The sequence below is a fragment of the Pelmatolapia mariae genome, linkage group LG16_19 (genome assembly GCF_036321145.2).
Source record: "Pelmatolapia mariae isolate MD_Pm_ZW linkage group LG16_19, Pm_UMD_F_2, whole genome shotgun sequence".
NCBI lineage: Eukaryota > Metazoa > Chordata > Actinopteri > Cichliformes > Cichlidae > Pelmatolapia > Pelmatolapia mariae.
Window position 1 is genome coordinate 58,208,849 of NC_086241.1, and position 22,335 is coordinate 58,231,183.

The 22,335-nt window shown below is 41.3% G+C and overlaps 1 protein-coding gene across 1 annotated transcript in view; it reads left to right on the forward strand.

The window, feature by feature from the left end:
* Positions 1-22,335, forward strand: part of stard9 (StAR-related lipid transfer (START) domain containing 9) — a 37,984-nt gene that overhangs the window by 517 nt on the left and 15,132 nt on the right. Inside the window, exons 2-21 of the mRNA XM_063497944.1 lie at positions 1,906-1,975; positions 4,650-4,766; positions 14,019-14,135; positions 14,324-14,356; positions 14,482-14,543; positions 15,296-15,408; positions 16,547-16,689; positions 16,862-16,929; positions 17,125-17,222; positions 17,356-17,562; positions 17,725-17,822; positions 17,912-17,989; positions 18,290-18,367; positions 18,735-18,914; positions 19,698-19,749; positions 20,027-20,152; positions 20,709-20,791; positions 20,965-21,026; positions 21,451-21,644; positions 21,816-22,296. Of these exons, the coding sequence (XP_063354014.1) occupies positions 1,906-1,975; positions 4,650-4,766; positions 14,019-14,135; positions 14,324-14,356; positions 14,482-14,543; positions 15,296-15,408; positions 16,547-16,689; positions 16,862-16,929; positions 17,125-17,222; positions 17,356-17,562; positions 17,725-17,822; positions 17,912-17,989; positions 18,290-18,367; positions 18,735-18,914; positions 19,698-19,749; positions 20,027-20,152; positions 20,709-20,791; positions 20,965-21,026; positions 21,451-21,644; positions 21,816-22,296 (2,460 nt within the window). The remainder of the gene's footprint in view (positions 1-1,905; positions 1,976-4,649; positions 4,767-14,018; positions 14,136-14,323; positions 14,357-14,481; positions 14,544-15,295; positions 15,409-16,546; positions 16,690-16,861; positions 16,930-17,124; positions 17,223-17,355; positions 17,563-17,724; positions 17,823-17,911; positions 17,990-18,289; positions 18,368-18,734; positions 18,915-19,697; positions 19,750-20,026; positions 20,153-20,708; positions 20,792-20,964; positions 21,027-21,450; positions 21,645-21,815; positions 22,297-22,335) is intronic.

The window sequence follows — 22,335 nt, forward strand, 5'->3', positions numbered from 1 at the left end:
TAAACGACGAGTGGTGCACATGTTGAATGATGACAACTGTGGCTGTCAGGGGTGCTGCCTACTAAAGCAGGCTGTGTAGAGCTGAGTAGTAGTAGAAAAATGCAGGAAAGGTGTCTAAATTCAGGCAGGAAGTGAATGAATTACATTTCTGACTGACCCCTGCTTAAAGCCTCGTTTCATGGCTTTTAACTACAGTCATATAAGTCATTATATTCCATTATGTCTGACAGTGTTATGCATATTCCATACAAAAACCTTTTTCACTTTGATCACATGGAAATGTGATGCATATTTTTTTAAGGCATTTGTTACCTTAAACAAGGCAGGAAAGTTGGAATGAACACATTTGTTTGGTTTATTTTCCGCTTTATTGTTTAGGTGGGAACATTTTGTTACATTTTATAGTGCTATGAAGTCTGGTGGAACTACTAAAACACGCCAGGAGGTTTTAAAAGCTGCCATTTACATCAACGGGAAATTGCTACAGTATGTTAAATGCAGTTTATTTTGAGGGGGTCTGGAGAAACACTTCATACAAGTTCCATGGTGGTATATTTAATTATTTTGAACTCTGGCAGGGTTGCTTAAACTTAGAGGCCACTACAGTACCTTAACAAAGCATTATTCAGGCTATGAAAGGCTGGACAATGATTCTTTCAGCTGGTCTTCCTGGTGTTTTACATAACAAAAGAATTTCGTATATTAAATGTTCACTGTCATGCAAATCTGTCCTTCCTGATTTGGGATTGTGACACCCTCATTTTGCTCATCGCTTTGAAGGATGTATTTCCTTCCTCTATATATTTGAATAAGGACCTGCTGTGTAACAGAGATAACATTTACACCGGCCAGGTCTGCATTCTTCATTCGACCTTGCATTTGAGCCTGTTGCTCTTCTGTTTTAGTTGACCAGCAGGATTCAGTAGGTGCCCCTGACAATGTGGGCAATATCTCACATATGCAAAAAAACAAACAAAACAAAACATGTCAGCCTATCTGTGCTCATCTTAAGGTTGTATCAAAACACGTTTCTGTGCAAGGTTTACTGTTTTCCAGTCCCCAACCACCTCATGTACACGCTGTTTAGAGCCTGAGATTGAAGGTTGGTGGTTTTGGGTTGGGCCGCTGCTGGGGTTGGCAAAATGAGTCCCACGTGGTGAAGCACAGGGGGATGATTTACAACAGCCGCCTCGTGTGTCCCTAGCCCACCACAGAGATGGAGCTAGATGCCACGGCAGGCAGCATTTGCCATCATTATCACTCCTGGAGATCGAAATCCTCTCAGCTCCGTATTGTGATTGCCTTCAGTTTTGCTTGTGTTGCATCAGATTTGCTTGGTCCAGCTGCTGAAGCACATGCACACACATACACATACAGCGCACACAACGGATGACACAGTGGTCTTGATTACGCTCACAGAACCCTTGTGTGCTCTCTGGACTTTGTGGAAACAGCTCCAGCTGCATCTCAGACAAAGTTTTTGCAGAGCATGTCAGGGTCTGTTTTCATTTGAATCTGGGACTGGTCAGTGGTGCACTTGTGTAGCAATTTCATGGATCACATGCACACACACACAATTCATTGTGTTAATTGTCATGTGATGGCCTCAAGGCGAGTGGAGCCAGCGTAAATTTATCTCGACACTCTCTGAATTATATCAGCTGCAGCAAAAGAGGATTTTTAAAACCGATTTGAAACAGTGTATAGGATGATTATACAGCTTCTGAATTTAGAGTGAAAATGTTCTTAAAGCTCTGTCTGGTTTGCATTTGAGGTGTGAGATCCTGGTCAGTACTGATAGCATCCCTTAGGGCCATTTCTCTCTAGTGGATTCATCAACCTTCTCAGCTGTTACCCACACCTAATAATATTAAGCATACACTTTTCTTCTTTTCTTACTCACAGGGAGAGTGCAGATGGAGGAAGGCTAGCTGTTCAGGTGGAGGATAAGTTTGTGAAGATCCGAAATGTGAAGGTGAGTAGCCCTGCATACAAGTGTGACAGAATGGGAGTTGCACATAGCAACAACAGGATGTTTACAGGCTTAGTTCAACTTTTTTCCCCCTCCTTTAAGCTGCTTCTGTTTGTTGTACAGTATGTGTTGAGCTCACACACACACACACACACACACACACACACACACACACACACACACACACACACACACACACACACACACACACACACTCACTTGCATAGCGACCCTTCCTGTCGAACACATGCAGTCTGAGCCCTCGGTGCACAAATATAAACAACAGCGCAACTACGTCATACTTCAGATACCTCCCAAACATCTCCAAGAAGAAACTGTAAAAGATAAAAACACCATGCAGTAGCTTTACTGTTAAATTAGGGGGGTTTATGTGAATTTGGCATGTGGCTGGAGTTATTATTCGAGGTTTCATTGAAGTTCTTGACATTTGGAACTAATTATTTTGTGAGCTTACAGTCTTGTAAGCTGATACTTTCACCACATTACCAACCTGCTGTGTCATATAGCTGAGTAGGCATGTCCGATTGGTTGAGCTGCATTGCCTGCAGACAGTCTGATGCTGTCTCTACAGCTTCAGTATGGAAACTGTTACACTTTATTTCTGATTTGGAATATCTGTATGAGCTAATATGGAAGTGAGAAAGCTCTATTTAAAGGGTCTAGCCTGTGGAAACAACAGCTATTATTATGATTCAAAACGATAAAGGACTTTCAGCTTGAAACCAGTTTTGAAACTCACATTTAATCTTAAAGAAATGCTTCTCTTTATTTGCATTTTTGTTTTAAATGCATGCTTTCAGGAAGAAGGTTTGGGGGAGGACTAGAGAATCTGTTGCACATGATGTGACAGGAGACAAACCACATATGGCCTCCCTCTGCCTTGGAAAGGGATCGTGAACCCACGGCTCTTGCAGATCTCATGGGAATAATTATTTATGGAAACTGGGACAGTTTTGGAGCGTCTGAGACAGAAATAATAAAGACTGGATTTCTGTCGCAGTAAACAGCAAGTGAAACAACCTATAAAGACCTACTGAAATTAGCCTGTGTAAAACAAGAAAGAAGTAAAGAATAATGTTTTCCAAGTTGTCAGGTATCTTTAATATAAGTGGTTGGACCTTTGTCGTTCAGGAGATTTGCCAGGGGCTGGTGTTGCTCTTAGTTCATCCCTCACACTACAAGTTCATTGTCCGTTTCCTCACAGTGCACAGGGGTTAAGTAGTCATGCCCAATTGCTGTGAACAAAATTGAATCCCAGGGCTTAGCGCTGCCTAATGCTGCAGTCAGTAAACGATTACTTACACAGATGATAGAGTGGGCTACACCTACAAGACTCTTTTTCCAGCCCCCTTCTTGGTGCTTTTTTTTTTTTTTTTTTTTTTTTACCGGCTGTAGTTGTGCTGTATTACAACGGAATCTGATCTGAACAAATGTAAACACAACATGATGTAATGTCAGCAACTTTCTCAATCTATTCATCCTTTTACCCCAACAAGGACTACGTTCACCTAGAACAGCAGAAAGAAAAAATAACCTTCCTCAAAGCCACTATGTATGCAGATATAATCTTTAATAATAATAGTAACATGCTATCTTATATACAGTACTGTGCAAAAATCCTGACAACCCCTGATTCATATTTTGCTAGAAAAAACATGAAATAGATGGAGTGATTTATTAAAACATGTACTCATGTAAATGAAGATACAGTATATAAGGCAGAAACGGGGTTTGTGCAATTCTAAAGAACTTGAAAGTCAATATTTAGACTGATCACGTTTATTCATCAACAAACCCAGAACACTCTCGGGAAAGCTTTCTTGTCATTACTTTAAGTAGTCTTTGTGACATTTAAAGCACTGGTTAGAAAATGGTCGGACTTGTGCACTGGAGTGAAAATGATTGAAAAAGCAGCCAGTGTCCATAGAAAAAAATTGAAAGTCCTTCAGAAAGCTTGCTGTACCAAGGCCCAGTATAAGAAAATATAATGAGCTTAGTAGGTCTACTTTAGGTTAAATTATATAATGACATAAATATAATTATCACCTTTTCAACCACAGGCAAAATATTAAATTGGGAAATTAAGTGCAAGAACAATAATAAAACACACAAGTGTTATCATGAGCAGATGTAGCAGAGAGTCATTGGAGCCCCAGTAAATTGTAATGATTTTTTTTATTTTACACTGCAGGCAGTGACTTAGAGGCATTGTTCAGATGCTGGACCTTTCCAGTGCAGTTGTTACGCACGAGTGAATGCAAATGCTGCTGTGCTGTCTTTCCTCAGTTCAGGATTCACTTGCAGTAAGCAGAAAGTTGTGCAGTGTTAATGCACTGTGGCAAAGAAAGAACTGGAGTAGGAGTAAGCCTGTTGCTAATGAATGGAAAAAGCTTGCTTGCAATTCCACACTGTTGTTTATAGCCTCATAAACAATATCCATAGTACTCACTTCATGACTGGGATGTTTTGTTTCATTTTTCGTGTTTTCTCATGTTATTAAAAGCATGCACGCTGTAAAGTCTGTCAGTATGCTTATTTGTATAAGGTAGAATTTAGTACTTACTGACCGTGCTGCTTTACTGTGATAAGCATTGTTACTTATGTATGTTAAATTTAGACTAATTATATGTCTTACACTTTTATCTCATTCCTAAAGTTGGATGGACGGACAGAAGGAGCTGTAGATTCCAGGGAGAAGCTTCTGGAATTTTGTTTTGACTACTGCTACTGGTCGGTGGATCATGCAGACCCTCACTATGCATCGCAGGAGGAGGTAATGACCTAACTCTCTAATTTACTGTGATTATGTTACTCACCGCAAATAACATGGTATCCTAAGTCATTATTTTTACAAAGGTGGTTGCTCACTGACTTATTGGTGGTAGGTATTTATGTTGTAAGCATCTACACAGTATATTAAAGCACCAGAGTCTATGTCTATCATTTAGCCTCAAACATAACCTTTCTGTAATGTTAAGCCTGCAGTTCAGACCTTTAAATCCACAATCAAAATTTAACCAAACAGAATGCTCTAAAATTCTTGAATATATTATTTTTGAATCCAGTCTAATAGATTAAAATATCCATGTATTTTTGGTGAACAGGATCTGGTTTGATGTGTAGTTGTTTGCACTGCAGCATTGCCCAAAGCTGTTTCTTGTTTTCGTGCCATATTACATGCACTATTGTGGGTGGACACTGTGTGTGCGCTGATCCAAGTTTTGGCCACAAGTTGACTCTGGGCAAACCGAATCTCCAAAAGAAGAACCCAGAGGAAGCACGGTCCTTGTAGACAAACCACAACAAGAAGGGTGTGTGTTGTTTTCTATGTTTTTACACAGACGGCCACTCGGGGGACGTGATATCAGCTCCATCTGTTACCCTGCAGTCTCTTTGCCTCAGAAATGGCATGGCTAGAGTCGGCTTGCTTTTCATGTCCTGACTGTGATTGGGTGATTAGATATCTTTGCACTGCTTTGATTGGAGAGTGTTACTGGAACCTGAGATGGGTTTGAGATTAAGACAAGGTAGTGCCCATTTTTAAGGAAATTTCCTCATATGGATTTTTTTTTTATTACACATAGGTTTGTCTCATTATGAATTTTATTTTCCATCACGTTATGCTTAGCGCAAAAGCTTAACAAAAAACCCTTTGGTTTTAGAGCCAGTCCACATATTCTGTCTTTCGTTAATGGGGTTTCCTTCTCTGCCACGCCTTCTGTGCTGCTCTCCACTCTTGTCAGTACTGCTTTTGTATGTGTTTGAGAAAGACTGGGCTGTGCCGATGGCCCACACACTGCACAGAACGATAGACAACACAACGCAACACTTCTTCCTGTCTCTGGTTCTGGCTTTATCCGCTTCTGTCCTCAGCGGAATTGTGTCCAGTCACAGTGGCCTGGTGGCCTAAAGACATTCCTCTGATGGCCTGGTGTGGGAGAAAGGGCACCAGTGATGGACTGAGCTGCTGGATTTAAATCTGACCTCCTTTCCAGAACTAGAATCCAAAGCATTGTCTCTTCAATAGATTATGTATATCGTCATGTCAGCTGCTTACTGATCAGACATTATAGTTGAAAATGTTTAAACTGAGGGTTTCTCTGATGGACTTGATGACACAAGGCCTGATGTAAAAAGGAGAAAAGACTGATTGCATGCTTCAGGGCAAGAATCATGATTAATGGCGCATTGCCAGGTAGACTTTCATGTTCAAAAATCAGTCGTAACTATGTTACCAAACAAACTGGCAACCGAACTTTGCAACAATGCCCTGTTGTGCTACCTCATTTAACTGCCATTACATTTTGGTCATTGCTCCAACGTCACCCCTATGGACTTTGTTGTTTTTGTTTCCAATCTTAATGAGCTGATGCTATTTTTTGCCAGTGCTGGATTTCTCATAGTTTCTACTCAAGCAAATTATATTTTTTCATGCTTTACTTTTTTTTTTTTTTTTTCATAGCAGGAAAACAGACTTTGCTTTGCATGCAGTGTAGTTCCCAGGAGACTGAGACAATCTGAAACAGTGGGGGAATGAGACATGGAGAAACTGGATCTTAACTCCTGCTTTTCCAGTCCAGCAGGACTATCTCACCACTCCCACCTCCCCTCTCCTCTCCCCATGGATACATGCTTCCCCCTCCTGCTCTGTGCTGTCCACTGTACATGTCCATGCACTGATAGTTTACACTAGATGCTTGTGGTGTCTTCCAGCTTCATACACAGTTATAGTGAAGAGTGAAGACATAAATGTAGTGTCTTATATCTGATTATATCTGATTCTTTTCAATAAGGACTCCTCACAAAAAGTTTACCTTTTAGGTCGGGAGGTTTGGTGTTTAATATTTATGTTTATAGGAGAAGGCTGAGTAGGGAGGAATGAGAATGGCTTTGCCAGGTGATGAAGGGTAAGATTTTGGAAGAGATTTATAATGCATAATGAAAGCCAGCTGTTTGGCTAATGTAGCAAAACAAGTGGGACTATTTGTCTAAATGCTGCCTTTGTTTTTGGCTTAGATATTAGGCAAACAAATATTATTTTCCCCTTATTTATTACCGCAAACTGCTCAGCTTGTTTATTGCTTCTGTCTGTAAGAAACATGGAAGGGAAAAATTAAAGAGAAGCAGCGGATTTGAGTTTGGATAGAGACAAATGGCAAGAGAAAGTGATTAGAGACAAAGAGGGAATGCTGCTGAGGAGGAGGGGAAATGGGCCGGGGGTCCGCTGTGCCTCTGCAGCCCCCAGCTCTCCCCTGCCAAACTCACAGCTGCCTCACTAAGTAATTTTTCACAGTCAAATTTCAGTGTGACAACGTCACTGCTGGGGATTCAGCTCGGAGCACAAGGTTTTCTGTTGATTGCCAAATGGACTCAGATTGCAGGGGCTTTCCCCTCCCTGTCCTCTGTATCTCTGTGACTTTTGTCAGTGTGCTGTGCGATTTAAATATGGCAGCAGTGTTTCTAGGTCTGTGTGTCAGTGGTGCTGCAGAGCGAGGGGAAGAATGGCTTCTCTGTGTGTTGGAATAATCCTTCACACGCATGTTAGCAGTCGGCCGAAGCAACAGCCAACAGCCCTCTTCAGTCTGGTTTGAATTAACTACAAACAGGGCACCAAATACACCACATGATGTCAGCATAGAAATCTGAGATCTATGCCATATGGGTGCAGTGCGAGCACCTGTGTTTTATGGATACTCTGCCCTCACTTTTTCTATCAGCGAGGAAAGGGGATGAAAGGAATCATTTACGACAGCGAGTTAAAGTGGGTACATAGAAGCGTACCACAAAGGATGCGGTGAAGTCATTTGAAGACAACTGCAAACTTCAAATGGAGCCTGCTCTCTGTAACATGTTCACTGTGCACACTTTAGTTGCTGTAGAAAGAACCTTGTGTGTTATTTAAAATGGGGCACTTGTTACTGTTTTATTTATAGTAGACATACAACATTGATATGTTAGTGTATTATGAAGTGTGGTGTGAATGTGTGGACCTCTGGAAGAGCAGCTGCTACTCTATAAAAGCTAATGGGGAGCTAACAATATTGGTGTATTTCAAGCCTATCTGTAATGATACTGCGTAAGTCTGGTTCCCAGTAAATGAGACTATATACTGTGCCACTCTAACCTACCCATGGGGGATATCACACAAGGCTCCCACCCGTCTGAAGCCTGCAGAAATAATTCCCAGCTTCCCATAAAGATTGTAATATGCAGGTCCACTGTACAGTGTTCTGCTTTGGCCTATTTAACAGCGATATGAGGGGGAGGAGCAGCAAGTCCCCAAACTCTTTCCAGATATGGTTTTATTTATTTGTGTTAAGCCTTGCCTTTGCCACAGTGTTAGTTGCATCAGAAGTCAAGGCAAAATGAAGTGAAATACACTGTTGGAGTGCCCCCTGCCTTCATTTTTCTTCACTTCCCCTTTCCTCTGCTCTGCTTTTCTTTCCCCGGTGCCCTTCATTGCCATGTGTAGGGATGCCTGAGTAATGAAGAGCAGCCTATCTGTTTGGCCTGCACATCTCTGTCTTTCCCTCCTCCCTCTCATACAACCTCTCTGCTCTTCCATGCTAATTTGACCTACAAATTCTGTCCAAGTGTGACAAACGAGAGCGTTGTTGAACTCTGGCCAAACAGCTTCCTCTGTGTCTCTTCTTGCTGCTTGTGATTCAGCCTCTGCTGCCCGTGTCCTCGCGCTGCCTTTTTCCTCTCTGTGATGTTCCCTTTCCCTTTTCTCTCTCTTTCTAATCTAACTCTATAAACCCAGATTCCTTGCAGGAAGGACAAAGATCTCCTGTGACATCTTTTTTTTTTTTTGTCCCATGTCTAAACAAAGGCATTTAGTTTTGCTCAGGGCCCAGCTGTTGTGTTTGTGTAACCCACTTGGAAAGTGTAGGACGGGAACTGAGTGACCCTTATCTCTGCTGTAGCTGTCTACCTCTGGACAGAAAACTGGGAGTAAAACCATTTTCACATGCAGACTCTCAGCTATGCATTGCTGTTGGTGACGCCCCTCTTGCCCGATCCTTTTGGTTGCGTCACACTCGGCTAAAGCAACGAGAAGCCAAAGTTTTAAATGTGGTTAAATGCTTCGCTCTGCTGGCCGTTTGCCATCACCCTTGACGACATTTACACATATTTACACACAGACACGCTACACATAAATACTTCTCTGGGGTTTAGCGCAAAGCAGGCCACATAAAACCAGACCAGCAGTTGGCACTTCCACAGTGAGCGATTACAGGACTTAACTCATTACAGAGGCATTACTCCATGACTTTTTTTCACCGTATCGCTGTATTTCTTTGCAGAAATTGCTTTTTCGTCAACTTTTCTCACGCACTTCATTGCCTTCCACCACTTTTCCCTTCTAGTTTGTTACCAAGCCACAAACTAAACTAGGCTCTGTGTTTGGGAAAAATTAGTTTTGCTCCGTGTTTTAAAACAAACTTGAACACAGTATTTGCCAGATCCCTGGCATAAAAACCAGCCAGATTCTTGTTTTACAGATCTGCTCCATATTACTTTGACACGCATGAGATAACTCAGGATTTTAGGTCTGTTGCTTATATAAACTTTTAGTAGATAGATACTAGACAGGAGTCACCACTTGTTTAAAAAAAAAAGGCTGTTGTAAATATCACGTGGCACCATTTTAATGTAACATTTCTTTACTTAAAAGTTTCATCATAATTTGAGGCAGCAAATGCATTTTATTAAGAGATAACGGTGTGCACAGACTAGTCTTGCGCAACCAAATGTTTCACTTAGTGCATCCCTGCGTAGCTGGATGATAAAAATAATATTCTGTGATCTGCATTTTAAGTAATCTTTCCTCTGGAGGCTCTGAAGGCAGTTTTTTCTCCATATTCTTCTTGATAATGTTTTTTTTTTTTAAACTGAAGAGAAGGATTTAGCTTCTGCTAGATCTGGAACCCTTCTGCTTTGTTTTCTTCTTTCCTGCTTACTCTGTGTTTTGACAGTGACTCCGACCGGTGTTTCCTTCATTTAGAATGAAATCTATATTTTGCTTTTTCATTGTTAGATTGTTTTTCCTCAGAGGGCAAAGCTTTTGTTCTTGTTGCTGTTTCGGCAGCCACTTAACTGGTCAGATGCAGACATGGGCGCGTGCACATGGAGCGACCTTCCTGTTCATTGTGGTGTTTAGTTTCTGTCTGTTTTGAGGAGTTGATCAAGCCTGCACATTTGCTGTCGCCTTGGCCTGGAAATTTCAGTCTCCAGGCTATTTCTTTATTCCAGAAATGCCATCTGCCTCATATCTCACCTGCTTTGTTAAGCCAGAAATGCATCCTAATGCTGCAGGGTGTTGCAAACTGGGAAAGTAGGTTGTGACAGAAAGCCATTGTGTTCACTGAAGCAGGTTGAGTACAGTGACACAAATTACAGTCTACTGATTTTAATTTGGTGTGACAATGGCGACAAACAACGGGGTCACTTTAATATTTCCTGACACTGGCTGGTGAGACAAAACTCACACACAATGTTATTGTGTCAAGAAGCTGAATTAAAGTCGAGCTTCTTCTTGTGGTTTTTCTTCAGAGGTCATTTAAAATATATAGTCAACTTTGAATAAAAACAGTACAAATTTCTTGGTAGAAACAGAAAACAATAGTAATGGTTTACTAGACAGTACAGAGACAGTCAGGTTCAAAGGAGCGAAAAGTTGAAGGAAAGTTCCTGCTCTTTGTGCTAAGCCTGGAGGGACCCTAAGCCTTGTTGTAGCCCCCATAGAGTGAATTTAAGAGGGTCAACTTTAACAAGGGCTGTATTGATTCTCTGTGTTTGAGAGGGGAGACGTTGTCTGTGTCTGTTTTTCAAAGCACCATGAAGACATGACAGAGGCGGCAGTGCTTTTTGTCTTCATGTTTAAGCCTTCATTCAGCCAAGAGGCAGGGGGTAACACTTGGTGGTCTGCACCCAAGTGGGCTGCACACTTTGGCATTTGTAGGAATGAGAGCCATTATTGAGCTACAGTTACACAGCTAAGGTGCTTTTACTTTCAAATGATCTCTTTGGATAAAATATTATACTTTACTTTGGCTTTATTCTATTATTTTGATCTTTCTCTGTATACAGTATATCATACAGTATATTAAAAGTCAGTTACAAATTATATTCTTACTATCAAGACCCCAAAAAAGTTTTAAGAACAAAAGTTAGCTTAAAGATCTGCTGCGCTAAAGATGGTTAAAATCAATTCCTAATTTGGAGGGAAAATTATGATTTAGGTATTTCTACCCGTGTGTCTGTAGAGTGATTTATGAGGCCATTCAGAAAAACCAGCCGTCATGGCAACACGTTTACAAGCTGGATGTGGCTCTTTCTGTACATTTCTTTAAGCTGCATAAATTTTCATGGTTTTTATTTCAGAAGTGGCATGTGGTGTTAGTTAATATTTGAAGCAGGTGTTTACTATTTGTATAAAATTTTGACAGTTTGCTTTCTTGCTGTTTTTTTGCTACAATAACACGATATGCTGTTGGCCTCTGCGTGAGCTTCGCTCCATTATCAGTGCTAAATATTTTACTTGTCTGAGAAAACCCAAGGCTGTTGAATATTACCACACAGCCTCACATAGTCCTAAGAAGAACTAGATGACCACTGAATACATTCAGAGTACTTTCACAAGGCTTGAGTCTTTCACAAGAGCTTTCAGCCACATCCAACTTAAATCTGGCCTTGCAAAACTGTGGGAATAGAGTATACACAGGCTTAACTCCAGGTTCTCACATGTCGTCAAAGGGGTTGGTAGTGTGATACACATGTGCGCACACACACAGGAGGCATGTTAAAAGTATTCCTTGATCTTTGGAGGTTGTGGTAGCTTTGAGAGGAATCCTCCTCTCTTCTCTGTGTACCCACCACCAGGCTCCATGGTCCAAACTTGAGCCTGGGGGCCTGGGAAAGAAAACCCCTCTCTGATCCCAGGGTGTGTTATGGTTTTTGGGGGAGAATGTGCATCTCAGGTCTGGTCTAGCTCAGGTTCCCAACGCCCCCAAAGGTATGTGTTGCTTTTGGACATAGCTTTTGGGTTGCAGCTGAGGCCACATGTCCTCAGAAACTGGTTTATTGATCGGTTGTATAGAATAGACAACAATCAAGTGGTTTATAATTTACCCAGTCGTTGTTCATCTAACCTGCATGCACATAGTGGTCTGTATAGTACATTTTATAAGTGATAAACAACCACTTTGCTTCATAGAGCCTGTTCCCTTAATAGAAGATGTTTGGCTTTGCTAAGAATCATAATAAATATTTGCTGATTCTACACCTCTGTGATGCCAGGCGAAGCTTTTGAGCTTAATTGGTACTAAAGGGTCGAACGCATTCCAATAAAATATCCCCCAAATTCAGTATTCTGACCCCATCATCCACATGTTACAGGAGAAAATGAGACTTGCCAGAAAAGGGAGTGTTTTTCCAGTCTTCTCTTGTCCATGTTTAGTGAATCTGTGTGAACTGTAGCCTCGGTATCCTCTTCCTAGCTAACAGGAGTGTCACCTGGTGCGGTCTTCTGCTGCTGTAGCCCATATACTTGAAGGCTCCACATGTTGTGCATTCAGAGATGGTCTTACACATAGCTTGACTGTAATGAGTGGTTACAGCATTTGAGTTAGTGTCGCCTTCCTAGCTTGAAGCCGTCTGGTCATTCTCCTGTGACCTCTGGCCTCAAATACTCGTTGTTTTTGTTTTCCCAGAGAACTCCTGCTCACTGGATGTTTCTCCTTTTTTTTTTTTTTTTAGCATTATCTGTAAAGCCTAGAGATGGTTTGAACTGGAGCGGGTCCTCTTGACCATGTCTACATGCCTAAATGCATTGGTTTTCTGCACTGTGATTGGCTGCTTAGAGAGCTTGTGTTCAGGAGCAGTTGAATTGGTGTACTGAAACAGGCTTTTTCACTTTGTATATGTCTATTGAGTTTAAACAACAACTGAGAAGAACCCAGCTGCTGAGATAATGTCTTAATTGTTTTTGCACAATAGCCATGTGCCCACTGGAAAAAAGATTTCTTGTCTATAAATTATGACTGTGTAAGATTAGTATCTTAATAACTGTTGAAAGTGGTCAAGATTAAAATCCTGATTGTTTGCTGTGCTGATTGTAAAGCTCTTTGAGACCTAATCATGATTTATGATTCTATATAAATAGAAATGACTTCAGCTCATTTTATAAGACTGTGTTATTCAAACCTTATTTGGTATTTACTGCCTATTACTCTATGATTTTAAGACAGAGGCTCAACATCCTGGATTAATGTTATATAGTATATCTGTTTAGATTTTCATCTGTTTTGACATAAGTGCAAGTAATAAAAAGCTAATTTGTAAAAATGCAAGTTGGGATTGATAACAAATTCTCCTACACTACTATATCTCTACTGCAAACACAAAATGATATGACTGCATTTCATTTGCCAGTATAGGTTTCAGGAAAAGTCTTTGTTCTCCTATAAAAATAAGTAGTTGAGATTTGGCCTTGTGCTGGTCATCTGCATGCTCTGGAGCTCAGATGCAGACACAGTAAGAAGGAAAACAAGAGGCCTCAGTTGATTGTTTTTAGTGGGGCTTTCCGGGATTCCCTGTCCGAGGACTTTGCTGTTAGTCAAAGTTTATTTTCCTGACCCAGCCATTTTTCAGTCTTTTTGCCCTCACATTTGTTTCTCTTACATCTGCGCTCTGCAAAATTGTTTACCTTGAGTATTAGCTGACCTCCATGCTCCCTGCACAAATACATCAGCAGGAAGGAACATTACCTCCCCACCACTGGCCTCATGTCACAGCATTGTGATCAAGAAACCTTAGTGTAAATCTATACTCGTGTAAAACACAACTGCAGTGCAGATCAAGGGCTTTCAGTTACATTGTAAACAACCCAGCAGCCCCTACTTGTTTTATTAAAATAATCTTCGAAGGGATGGAAGGGAGGAATCCAGGTGTGCTTTTTAACTCTGCATACTCTTTGTGCATTTCTGGTTAAGGGAGTGTGTGTATATGTTAATTCCTTCAGGTGTTCCAGGACCTGGGTGTGTCGGTACTGTCCGGAGCTTCTGAGGGCTACAATGTGTGCCTGTTTGCTTATGGTCAAACAGGTTCTGGAAAGACTTACACCATGATGGGGACGCCGGTGAGGAGAGTCTTGGAATCACTGCACAATACTAGATACACTTTTTTCATGCCTTAGTTAATATTATAAAGGATATTGGAGGGTCCAGATCATGCCACACAGACCAAAAATGCTTTGTTTTGTAAATCTTTCGGTTGTGGCCCACACGTTAATGTTGGTCATTATCTTTTTTTAAAAATTTTCTTTAGGACTCCATGGGCTTGACTCCTCGCATTTGTCAGGTAAGGTGGTTGATTAATACTCAACTCAGGTGGCGACACGAATGAAGTGAGCATGCTGAACATTCATCTTCCTGAGTATCTAGTATTGTAGGTTGAAGTAACCTGCTGCTCTCCTTTCCTCCCAGGGTCTCTTTCAGTCTGAAGACACTTTTTCAGATGGGCAGAACTCAAGCAGAGTGGAGATCAGGTACTGCTTTATTGCATAGATCTGTGTCTTCTGATTTTAATCAATTTAATTGGGCCTTTTGCTGAAGTTTAATTCAAATTAGCCAAGAGTTTATGGCGCGGTTATGCTGAAAAACTGTAGCCAGCTAAATTAAAACAGGATTTATTTCTGTTTTAATTTCTCGGGGAAAATTTGTTAATTTTAAGCTCTTCCTGCCCTTCACTCATAAATGTTAAATGGACTCCACATCAGTGGAGACGGAGCGCCAGGCTGGAACAACTTTGGGTTCAGTGTCTTCTCCAAGGACACTTTGGTTTGCGGAGAGGCCAAGGATCAAAGTACTAACTCTGCCATTAGTGGACACCTGAGTACACGCCACTTGAGCCAAAGCTGCCAATTGTATGGTTATTACAAGGAAAAATACAGGGTTTTTACAATTTGAAGATTATAATCTCTCTAGCATAGACACTGTTTCCCAGTTATTTGATTTGCTAAGCAGTTTAAAACACTGCCCAGGTAGCCATGATTACTACCTGGCTGAACTACAGCCAGCGTTATTTGTGTTTTCTAAGCTCTTAAAAAATAGAATAGAAATAAAAACCTCAGAAGAGTAAAATTTGAGACATAGAAAATGCCGATAATGAATGGAGTAGATTTAGCTAGACATGTGGTGTGCATCTAAGTGATGTTAGGGATATAAAATACTTTAAGCTGAACTTGTATTGAAGCAGGTTTTTTTAAACCTCTGCCTCCTTATTTCTCTGTCCTTGCAGCTTCTTGGAGATCTATAACGAGCGTGTAAGGGATCTGCTGAAGGGAGGAGAGCAGAAGAAGAGAGCCACACTGAGAGTTAGAGAACATCCTGAGAAAGGACCCTATGTACAAGGTGAGTTTTCATTCCTTTCCACTGCTAGAGAGAATAATAATAAATCTACATTAAAACCCCTAAAATCAAGATGAACAAATTGCATTACAATGTTTAAAACCTTTAAGACCTAGCAGTTTCAGGTGATGATGCACTAAATGTTGATCTAACGTACCAGCTTTAAGGAGACACAAATCCCTTTGGGGTTGCATCAGGAAGGGCATCCGGTGCAAAAAATCTGCCAAATTAAACAGACAGTGACCCCTTGTGAATAGGGGAGCAGCCAAAAGTATCTTGCATGAATGCACACTCAAGTAGAAGTCAGAAAAAATTCTCCGAGATGTCTTGTTTGTGTTGTTTACAAGTTACAAGTCTTCTTCTCTTCTTGATTTAGTTTTAGTCACATCTATTTTTAGTTGGGATTATAAGTTAGATTCCTGTTGCTTCTTTTATTTCACCTTTTCTCTTTTCCCCTTCATCTCTTCATCCTTTCCCTCTCGTTCCCTCCATTTCTTTCTCTCCCTGTCATCCGCCGGACTCTCCGTATTCAGAGCCCCACATCCACTCATTGTCTGTATCAGGAGAAATCCCACTTGGCCAGAGGAAGTGAAGTCATTTCCTTGTGGTTCCAAGTAGTTCCACACACATCATATCCCATTTAGGTTTTCCAAATTCTACTTCTAATCCCTCAGTGCTTTTCCATACAAAACACTGTTTTGCTGCCACTCCTGTTTTCCTTAAATAATTTAACTCTTTGTATTGATCAGCTTAGAGAAAACAAAGAGGAAGAGGCCAAATGATGAGCCAAGAGGCGCCATGATGATCTCTGTGCACATGTTTAACAGCTTGTTAAGTTGGTGATTCATGCCTGGAAGTAGAGCATTGTTAGAAACCTTTGTTTCTAGATGCTGTGGGAAATATTAAAAAGCACATGGTGGGAGCAAGGATTGATGCATTTCCTGTTTGTGTCTTTTTTATACTTCTTTCCTCTTAACATTTTAATCCCTGCAAATAATCAGAGCAACGTTTTTGTTTCATCTCTGTTCAGTTTCATGTTTTTAGAAGTTTTGTATGATGTGGAATAAAAATTGGATTGTGTTCAGTCTTGCTCGGGGTTGACCAGTACAAATTATCATTCTCTTTGCATCCCTCCCATCAGACCTTTCATCACATGTGGTCTCAGACTGCAAACAGGCCATAGACCTTCTGGAGGAAGGCATCGCCAACCGCATCACCGCAGCAACCCACAACCACGATGCCAGCAGCAGATCCCATGCCATCTTTACGATTCAGTACACGCAGGTCATCATCTCTCTAAGAGCTTACATAAAGTCAGACTCTGCATGTTGTGCTGTTACTTTTTTCCAGATATTCACATAATACTCCAGAGTATTGAATTTGTATGACGACTCTATAACTGACCACTGATCAATATGCAGACTTTGGGTTATTTACTTTTGTCTTTTTTCTTTAGGCTATCCTAGAAAACAACCTTCCTTCGGAAACTGTCAGCAAGATTAACCTGGTTGACCTGGCTGGGAGGTGAAAATGTTATTTCCTGCTGTCGTGTGCCCTATTTTATCCCCTTCAGCATCGTTTAAGCCCAAATCGTTGACAAAAGTGCCCCCTAGTGGATACTGACTCTTGCCCTCAGATTGCTGAACTCCCTATTTCACACATTTTTTAGTCATTTTTTATTGATATGATCTCATACTTTGTTTTTGTTGTGTCTACCAGTGAGAGAGCAGATCCCCACTACTGCAGGGATAGACTGACAGAGGGCTCCAACATCAACAAGTCTCTGGTTACTCTAGGCATTGTCATTTCAGCTCTTGGTAAATAAAATGTTTTAGTATTTTTATTTCACTTGAATAAACTTCCAGAAAATTCACATCTATTCTCTTGTGTTCTCTTCTGTGTTTGCTTTTTTTGGCACATCCTTCAATCTTTTTGCCACCACCTCCGCAGCTCAGAACTCACAGATGTCAAGCAGCTGCCAGAGTATCAACAGCGTGGCCTCTGAGGGCGATGGTAGCACAGTGGGTAGCCACAGCAGCTCGCTGTCTGGAGGTGGAGGTGGGAGGAGGCACTGCTTCATTCCCTACAGAGACTCAGTCCTGACCTGGCTTTTGAAAGACAGTCTGGGTGGAAACTCCAAAACCATTATGATTGCAAGTGAGTTATTATGTATCAAACTGAGTGTTTCCACAATAAATTTTTATTTTCATATATATTCTAAAACTGTATTTAAGAAAACACCTTATGCCAATGTGAGCGTTAATGTGAGCATTAACTGCTGCTGGCTTGTGTGCGTTTCGCGTGTATTTTCTCTTGCAGCGGTCTCACCCTCTGCCAGCAGTTATAACGAGACCCTGAGCACCCTGCGCTATGCTGCCCATGCCAGAAATATTGTCAACAAGCCTCGGGTTAATGAGGTTAGCGGCTGTTTGGAGTCAGATGCCAAGGTTTAATGTTTGATCTAATTGTTTGGATTAGGTTAACGTGCACTTTGATTTCTGTGCAGGATGCGAATGTTCGACTGATCAGGGAACTGAGAGAGGAGATTGACAGGCTGAAGAGCATGCTGCTCAGCTTTGAAATGGTATGGTGACCTTTTATCGCTAGAGCGTGTCTCTAACTCTCCCAGGGATACACCCGACTGCGTTTACTCCCTTTAAAAAAAAAAAAAAAAAAATCCTTCTTAGTACTGTAAGGCTTTGTATAAAAGAGATTCCCACATTACACATTTTTCTACCAAATCCTTAATACAGTGTTTTATATCTTGGTGACATTTCTAATCCCCTTAGGTGGTCAGGACTGAATTGCATTGTAATGTCTGTGTGACATTTTCCTTTTGCACAGTATGTTGACTGATCATTTCTTTACTCTGATTGATTGACAGCAACGTAATCCCAGTCCATCCTTGAGTGACGAAAGGGATGGAAATCTTTCTGAAATCGTGCTGCAGAACGAGCTAAAGGTAACGCAGGGTCGACACACATGCTTACATCTGCCTGTCTCAGTCTTTGACACGTTAAGCAAGTGTGACTTCAGTGGAATGTTTTTATCAGGTCGCTGCTTTTTCCAATATTTACCATGTATCTTCTCCAAGATTAGACACCTTCACTAACTGAACTGGGATTTTATTTTTTGTTCTGCCTTACTAGGAGACATTGGAAACTTAAACAGTCAAACAAACCAAGTGTTAGAAATCATTCTACCTGAAGAAGTTTTTTTCAGTACTACTATCTATAGGACTTGACATTAGTAGCAGATGTTGGTGCCAACGTTTTCTACCTCCCATTCTTCCTGACATTCCTTTCCCCTTACCCATTCCTGGGTTGCAGGTGGAGCAGCTGACAAAGGACTGGTCAGACAGCTGGAGAGACAAGAAGGAGCTCCTGGAGGAGTACAGTGTGGACATCAACAGAGACCAGGCCGGCTTCCTCATCAACTCCCTCCAGCCACACCTCGTTGCCCTTGATGGAGATGTTCTCAGCACTGGTGTTGTCTTTTATCACCTCAGGGTATGATGATAAAAAAGGAAATACAGGGTTTATATTCTTTCTTTCTTTATGCAAGTTTCTTTGCAACCCAGGAGATGCGTATTTGTCATTTACAGGCATGCCATAACATTAAAAATATTTTTTTTTTGCACAAACAACAGAATGCAAACTTTTGCATTTGCTCTACTTTTCTGAAATCTCAAGTTACTGTTTTTGTCAGCTGACTTGACTAAAACCATCTCTGTTTTTCTACTAGATCCCTTCAATCCTCTCAACTTCTTGTACTACTATTTCTCTCTGTACTTCTAGAAAAACTCTTGAGAAAAGGTGCGTTTCTGTTGCCTTTTCTTTTCACTGTATCTTCCAACTGTCCTGTCAAGTTCCCCTCTGTGTGTACGTGTGCGTGTCTGCGTGTACCTTCTGCAATGCATAAAACTCTGTTGGATAAGAGGCTCTTAGTTCTGAGGCTAGGAGTCAGGGGAGCTTAAGCTGTCCTGATTCTGACAATGACAAGCGTACCCTTAGGCCTGACAATTACACTGTTTCCTGCATGTGAAGAACTGAGGCCACCTGGGAGCACATGTGGACCTGACACCAAATAAGAAAGCCTTTAATCCCATTAGATAAGACTTCAGATTGAACAAATCACATTTATTTTTCTTCCAGGTAAGTGAAAGAATAGACGTTAAAACCCCTTCACAGAAGATTTTGTGTTAAAATATTTGCTTGTTTTTTTAGATATTGTCGTATTGTATGTGGATTTTGATTAGAGCTATCATGTTCACAATATATTTTTTGTTACAGGAAGGAGTTACCCGCATTGGACCTCAGGACCAATTTGAAGAACCACAAATAGGTATTTATTTATTCTCTTAAAGCCATGCGATAAGAGAGGTCTGGAAACAGAAATGATACAATACAGACAAAGTATATTTTTATAATATTGAGTTTGTCATGTAGGTAGGTTATTGCACACAAGGTGCAGAGTACATTATGACGATGTGGATGTATTATAAGCCCCCTTTTCATTAAATGTTGCATTAGACGCTGTAAATGTTGTGCAGTTGAGTAGCAGCAACAGTACAGCTTTCTAAATCAAAATGTGTTACAACATTTCTGCATTCTGTGTGTAGTCTTGCAGGGCAGCACCAGCTGTGAGATTGAAAACCACGGGGGTGTGGTGACGCTCAGGCCAGTGCCGGGCTGCGTCTGCCTGCTCAACGACAGAGAGGTCACAGAGTCCTGTAGACTGGCTCAAGGTCAGCTCATGTCCTCAGCAGAGCACTTTGTTCATACTGTCTTTGGTTCCCAGCAGGTTTGCCCCAGATAATGTGACAGAAGCTGGTTATCTTGGTACAAAAAGGAGAAAAAAAAATGCATGTTTTAATGTTGGATTTGAGCTGTGCGAGTCCAATTTTGTGATTTGATTGATTATTTTTATGTAGATATTGTAAATCAGCTGTTGGTGAGTTACTGCTTTGCACTGCTGCACGTAAAGCTAATTCATGACTTCAAATGCAGTTGATGGCTTTTGCTTAATTAATGCTGGCCTTAAACGAAACTTGAATTTCATCCAAGAATCAAAAGAACATGCTGTGAGCAATTTGTCTTTCAAATAAGCAGGGGGAAAAATGATGTTCTCGACACACATGTACATTCAGCAAAGCTGATAAAAATATAAATGCACATATGCCTAAAGATTTACGAGTTACCTTAAAGATAAAAATGCAGGGTACACACACACACAGCTTACATGAACACAATGCCATGGGTTTAGCACAGCTCATGATGAAAGATTTGTCTCTCTGTCTCCAGGGACAGTGATTACCTTGGGAGGAGTGCATAAGTTCCGCTTCAACCACCCGGCTGAAGCAGCTGTCCTTCGGGAACGCAGGCGGGTAGGTGCTGATGATTAGGATGACAATCATGAAAATATTTATGATGAGCAGATGATTGGGTGATACACTTGAATGCTGATGATACACAGAATTTCCTTTTTCTCTGAGAATTCTCATAATAGCACATTTCTTATTTTGTTTGTAAACACTAAAATATTAATTTTTCTTTTAAGGCCAGTGAAGGTGGCATGACCTGCACCTACACAGACCTTTGCCTTGTGGCCCCTGATAACAGGTAAATACTATTTTAAGGCAATGTTTCCCACTCTGTGAATATATGTGGGTTAAACAGGTATTTTCTGTGCCCACTTTCATATTTGATAAGAATTACAAATCCAGTGTCCTTCTTGTAGATTCATGCATAAGTCCTTCCACTTGGTGGAGTGCATTTTTCCATTAGCCCCCACCCTTGTGAACAATCCCAGTTAGCTGTTTACGATTCAGGCTCAGGGGTTGCTTAGTTACTCCTGAGACGCTGAACACAACAGTGTCCTTTACTTTCAACCTCTCTGCCACCAAACTGTAAAATTCTAGACATCAAACTACACATAGGTGAGGTAAAATGATCGTTTTACTCTCCCTGGTTGTCTTTTTTCTCTCCTATTTCATCATCGTTTCTCAGTCTGTGCTTCATCTGTGTTATGCGTCTCTTTCTGTAGTGTCAAAGAAGTGAATCTCCCACAGCAGGTGGGTGCATGCTTCTCTCCCGGTGAGGAGCCTTCTGCCAGGCAGCGTGTGGAGGAGCAGAAACGCTTTGTGGAGAGTTTGCGTCAGGAGATTCAGGCTGAACAGAGACGGGCAGAGAGAGAGCTAGAAAGGGAGCAGGCCTACCTCCAACAGCAGCACACTGAGAGTGAGAACTCTTTGCATTTCATCACTTACGCAAGGATTATTCAAAATCCAAGCTGAAATTCTGCATCGTTTAAAAAAAAAAAAAGAAAAAAAAAAGGATGACATGCCAAAAGTCATATTGATTGAGATTTCTAGTGCTCATAATGTCCTGCTTTCTGTCTTTAATCAACAGTCCAGCAGTGGATTTTGAAGGAGAAACATCGCCTGACAGCTGTTGAGCAGAGGATCACTCAGGAGTCTGGAGTTCAAGCAGACCTCCTCCCTGCACCCCTGCTGGAGAGGTTAACAAGCCATGTGTTCAGGGATCAGAAAGATGTTTCAGTGGATTGTCCATCCCAGGTGATAAGAGCCAGGAAAAAGGCAGTGCAGGATGAATTGCTAAAGCATCACGCTCTCTGCCGGGCCGAGAGCCGCATTCGTCGCAAAAGGCTACGTTACCAGCTGGAGAGAATCGCCAGCAAGCAGCATCTGTTGGAAGCAAAGAAAGAGTTACGGCAGCTGGAAAAGACTCTACCTTTAGGAACAGACAGCCCAGAATCTCCTGAGGCTGGATTGCCCTCAAAGGTCAAAGGACGACCGTTTGATTCTCGTAGACACTCGTTTTCATCCGATCTTTTGTCCCGACTCTACCCACAGAACACACCTATCTTCAGGTAAGGGGACAGTAAAATCTGTTGGTGAGGATTCAGGAA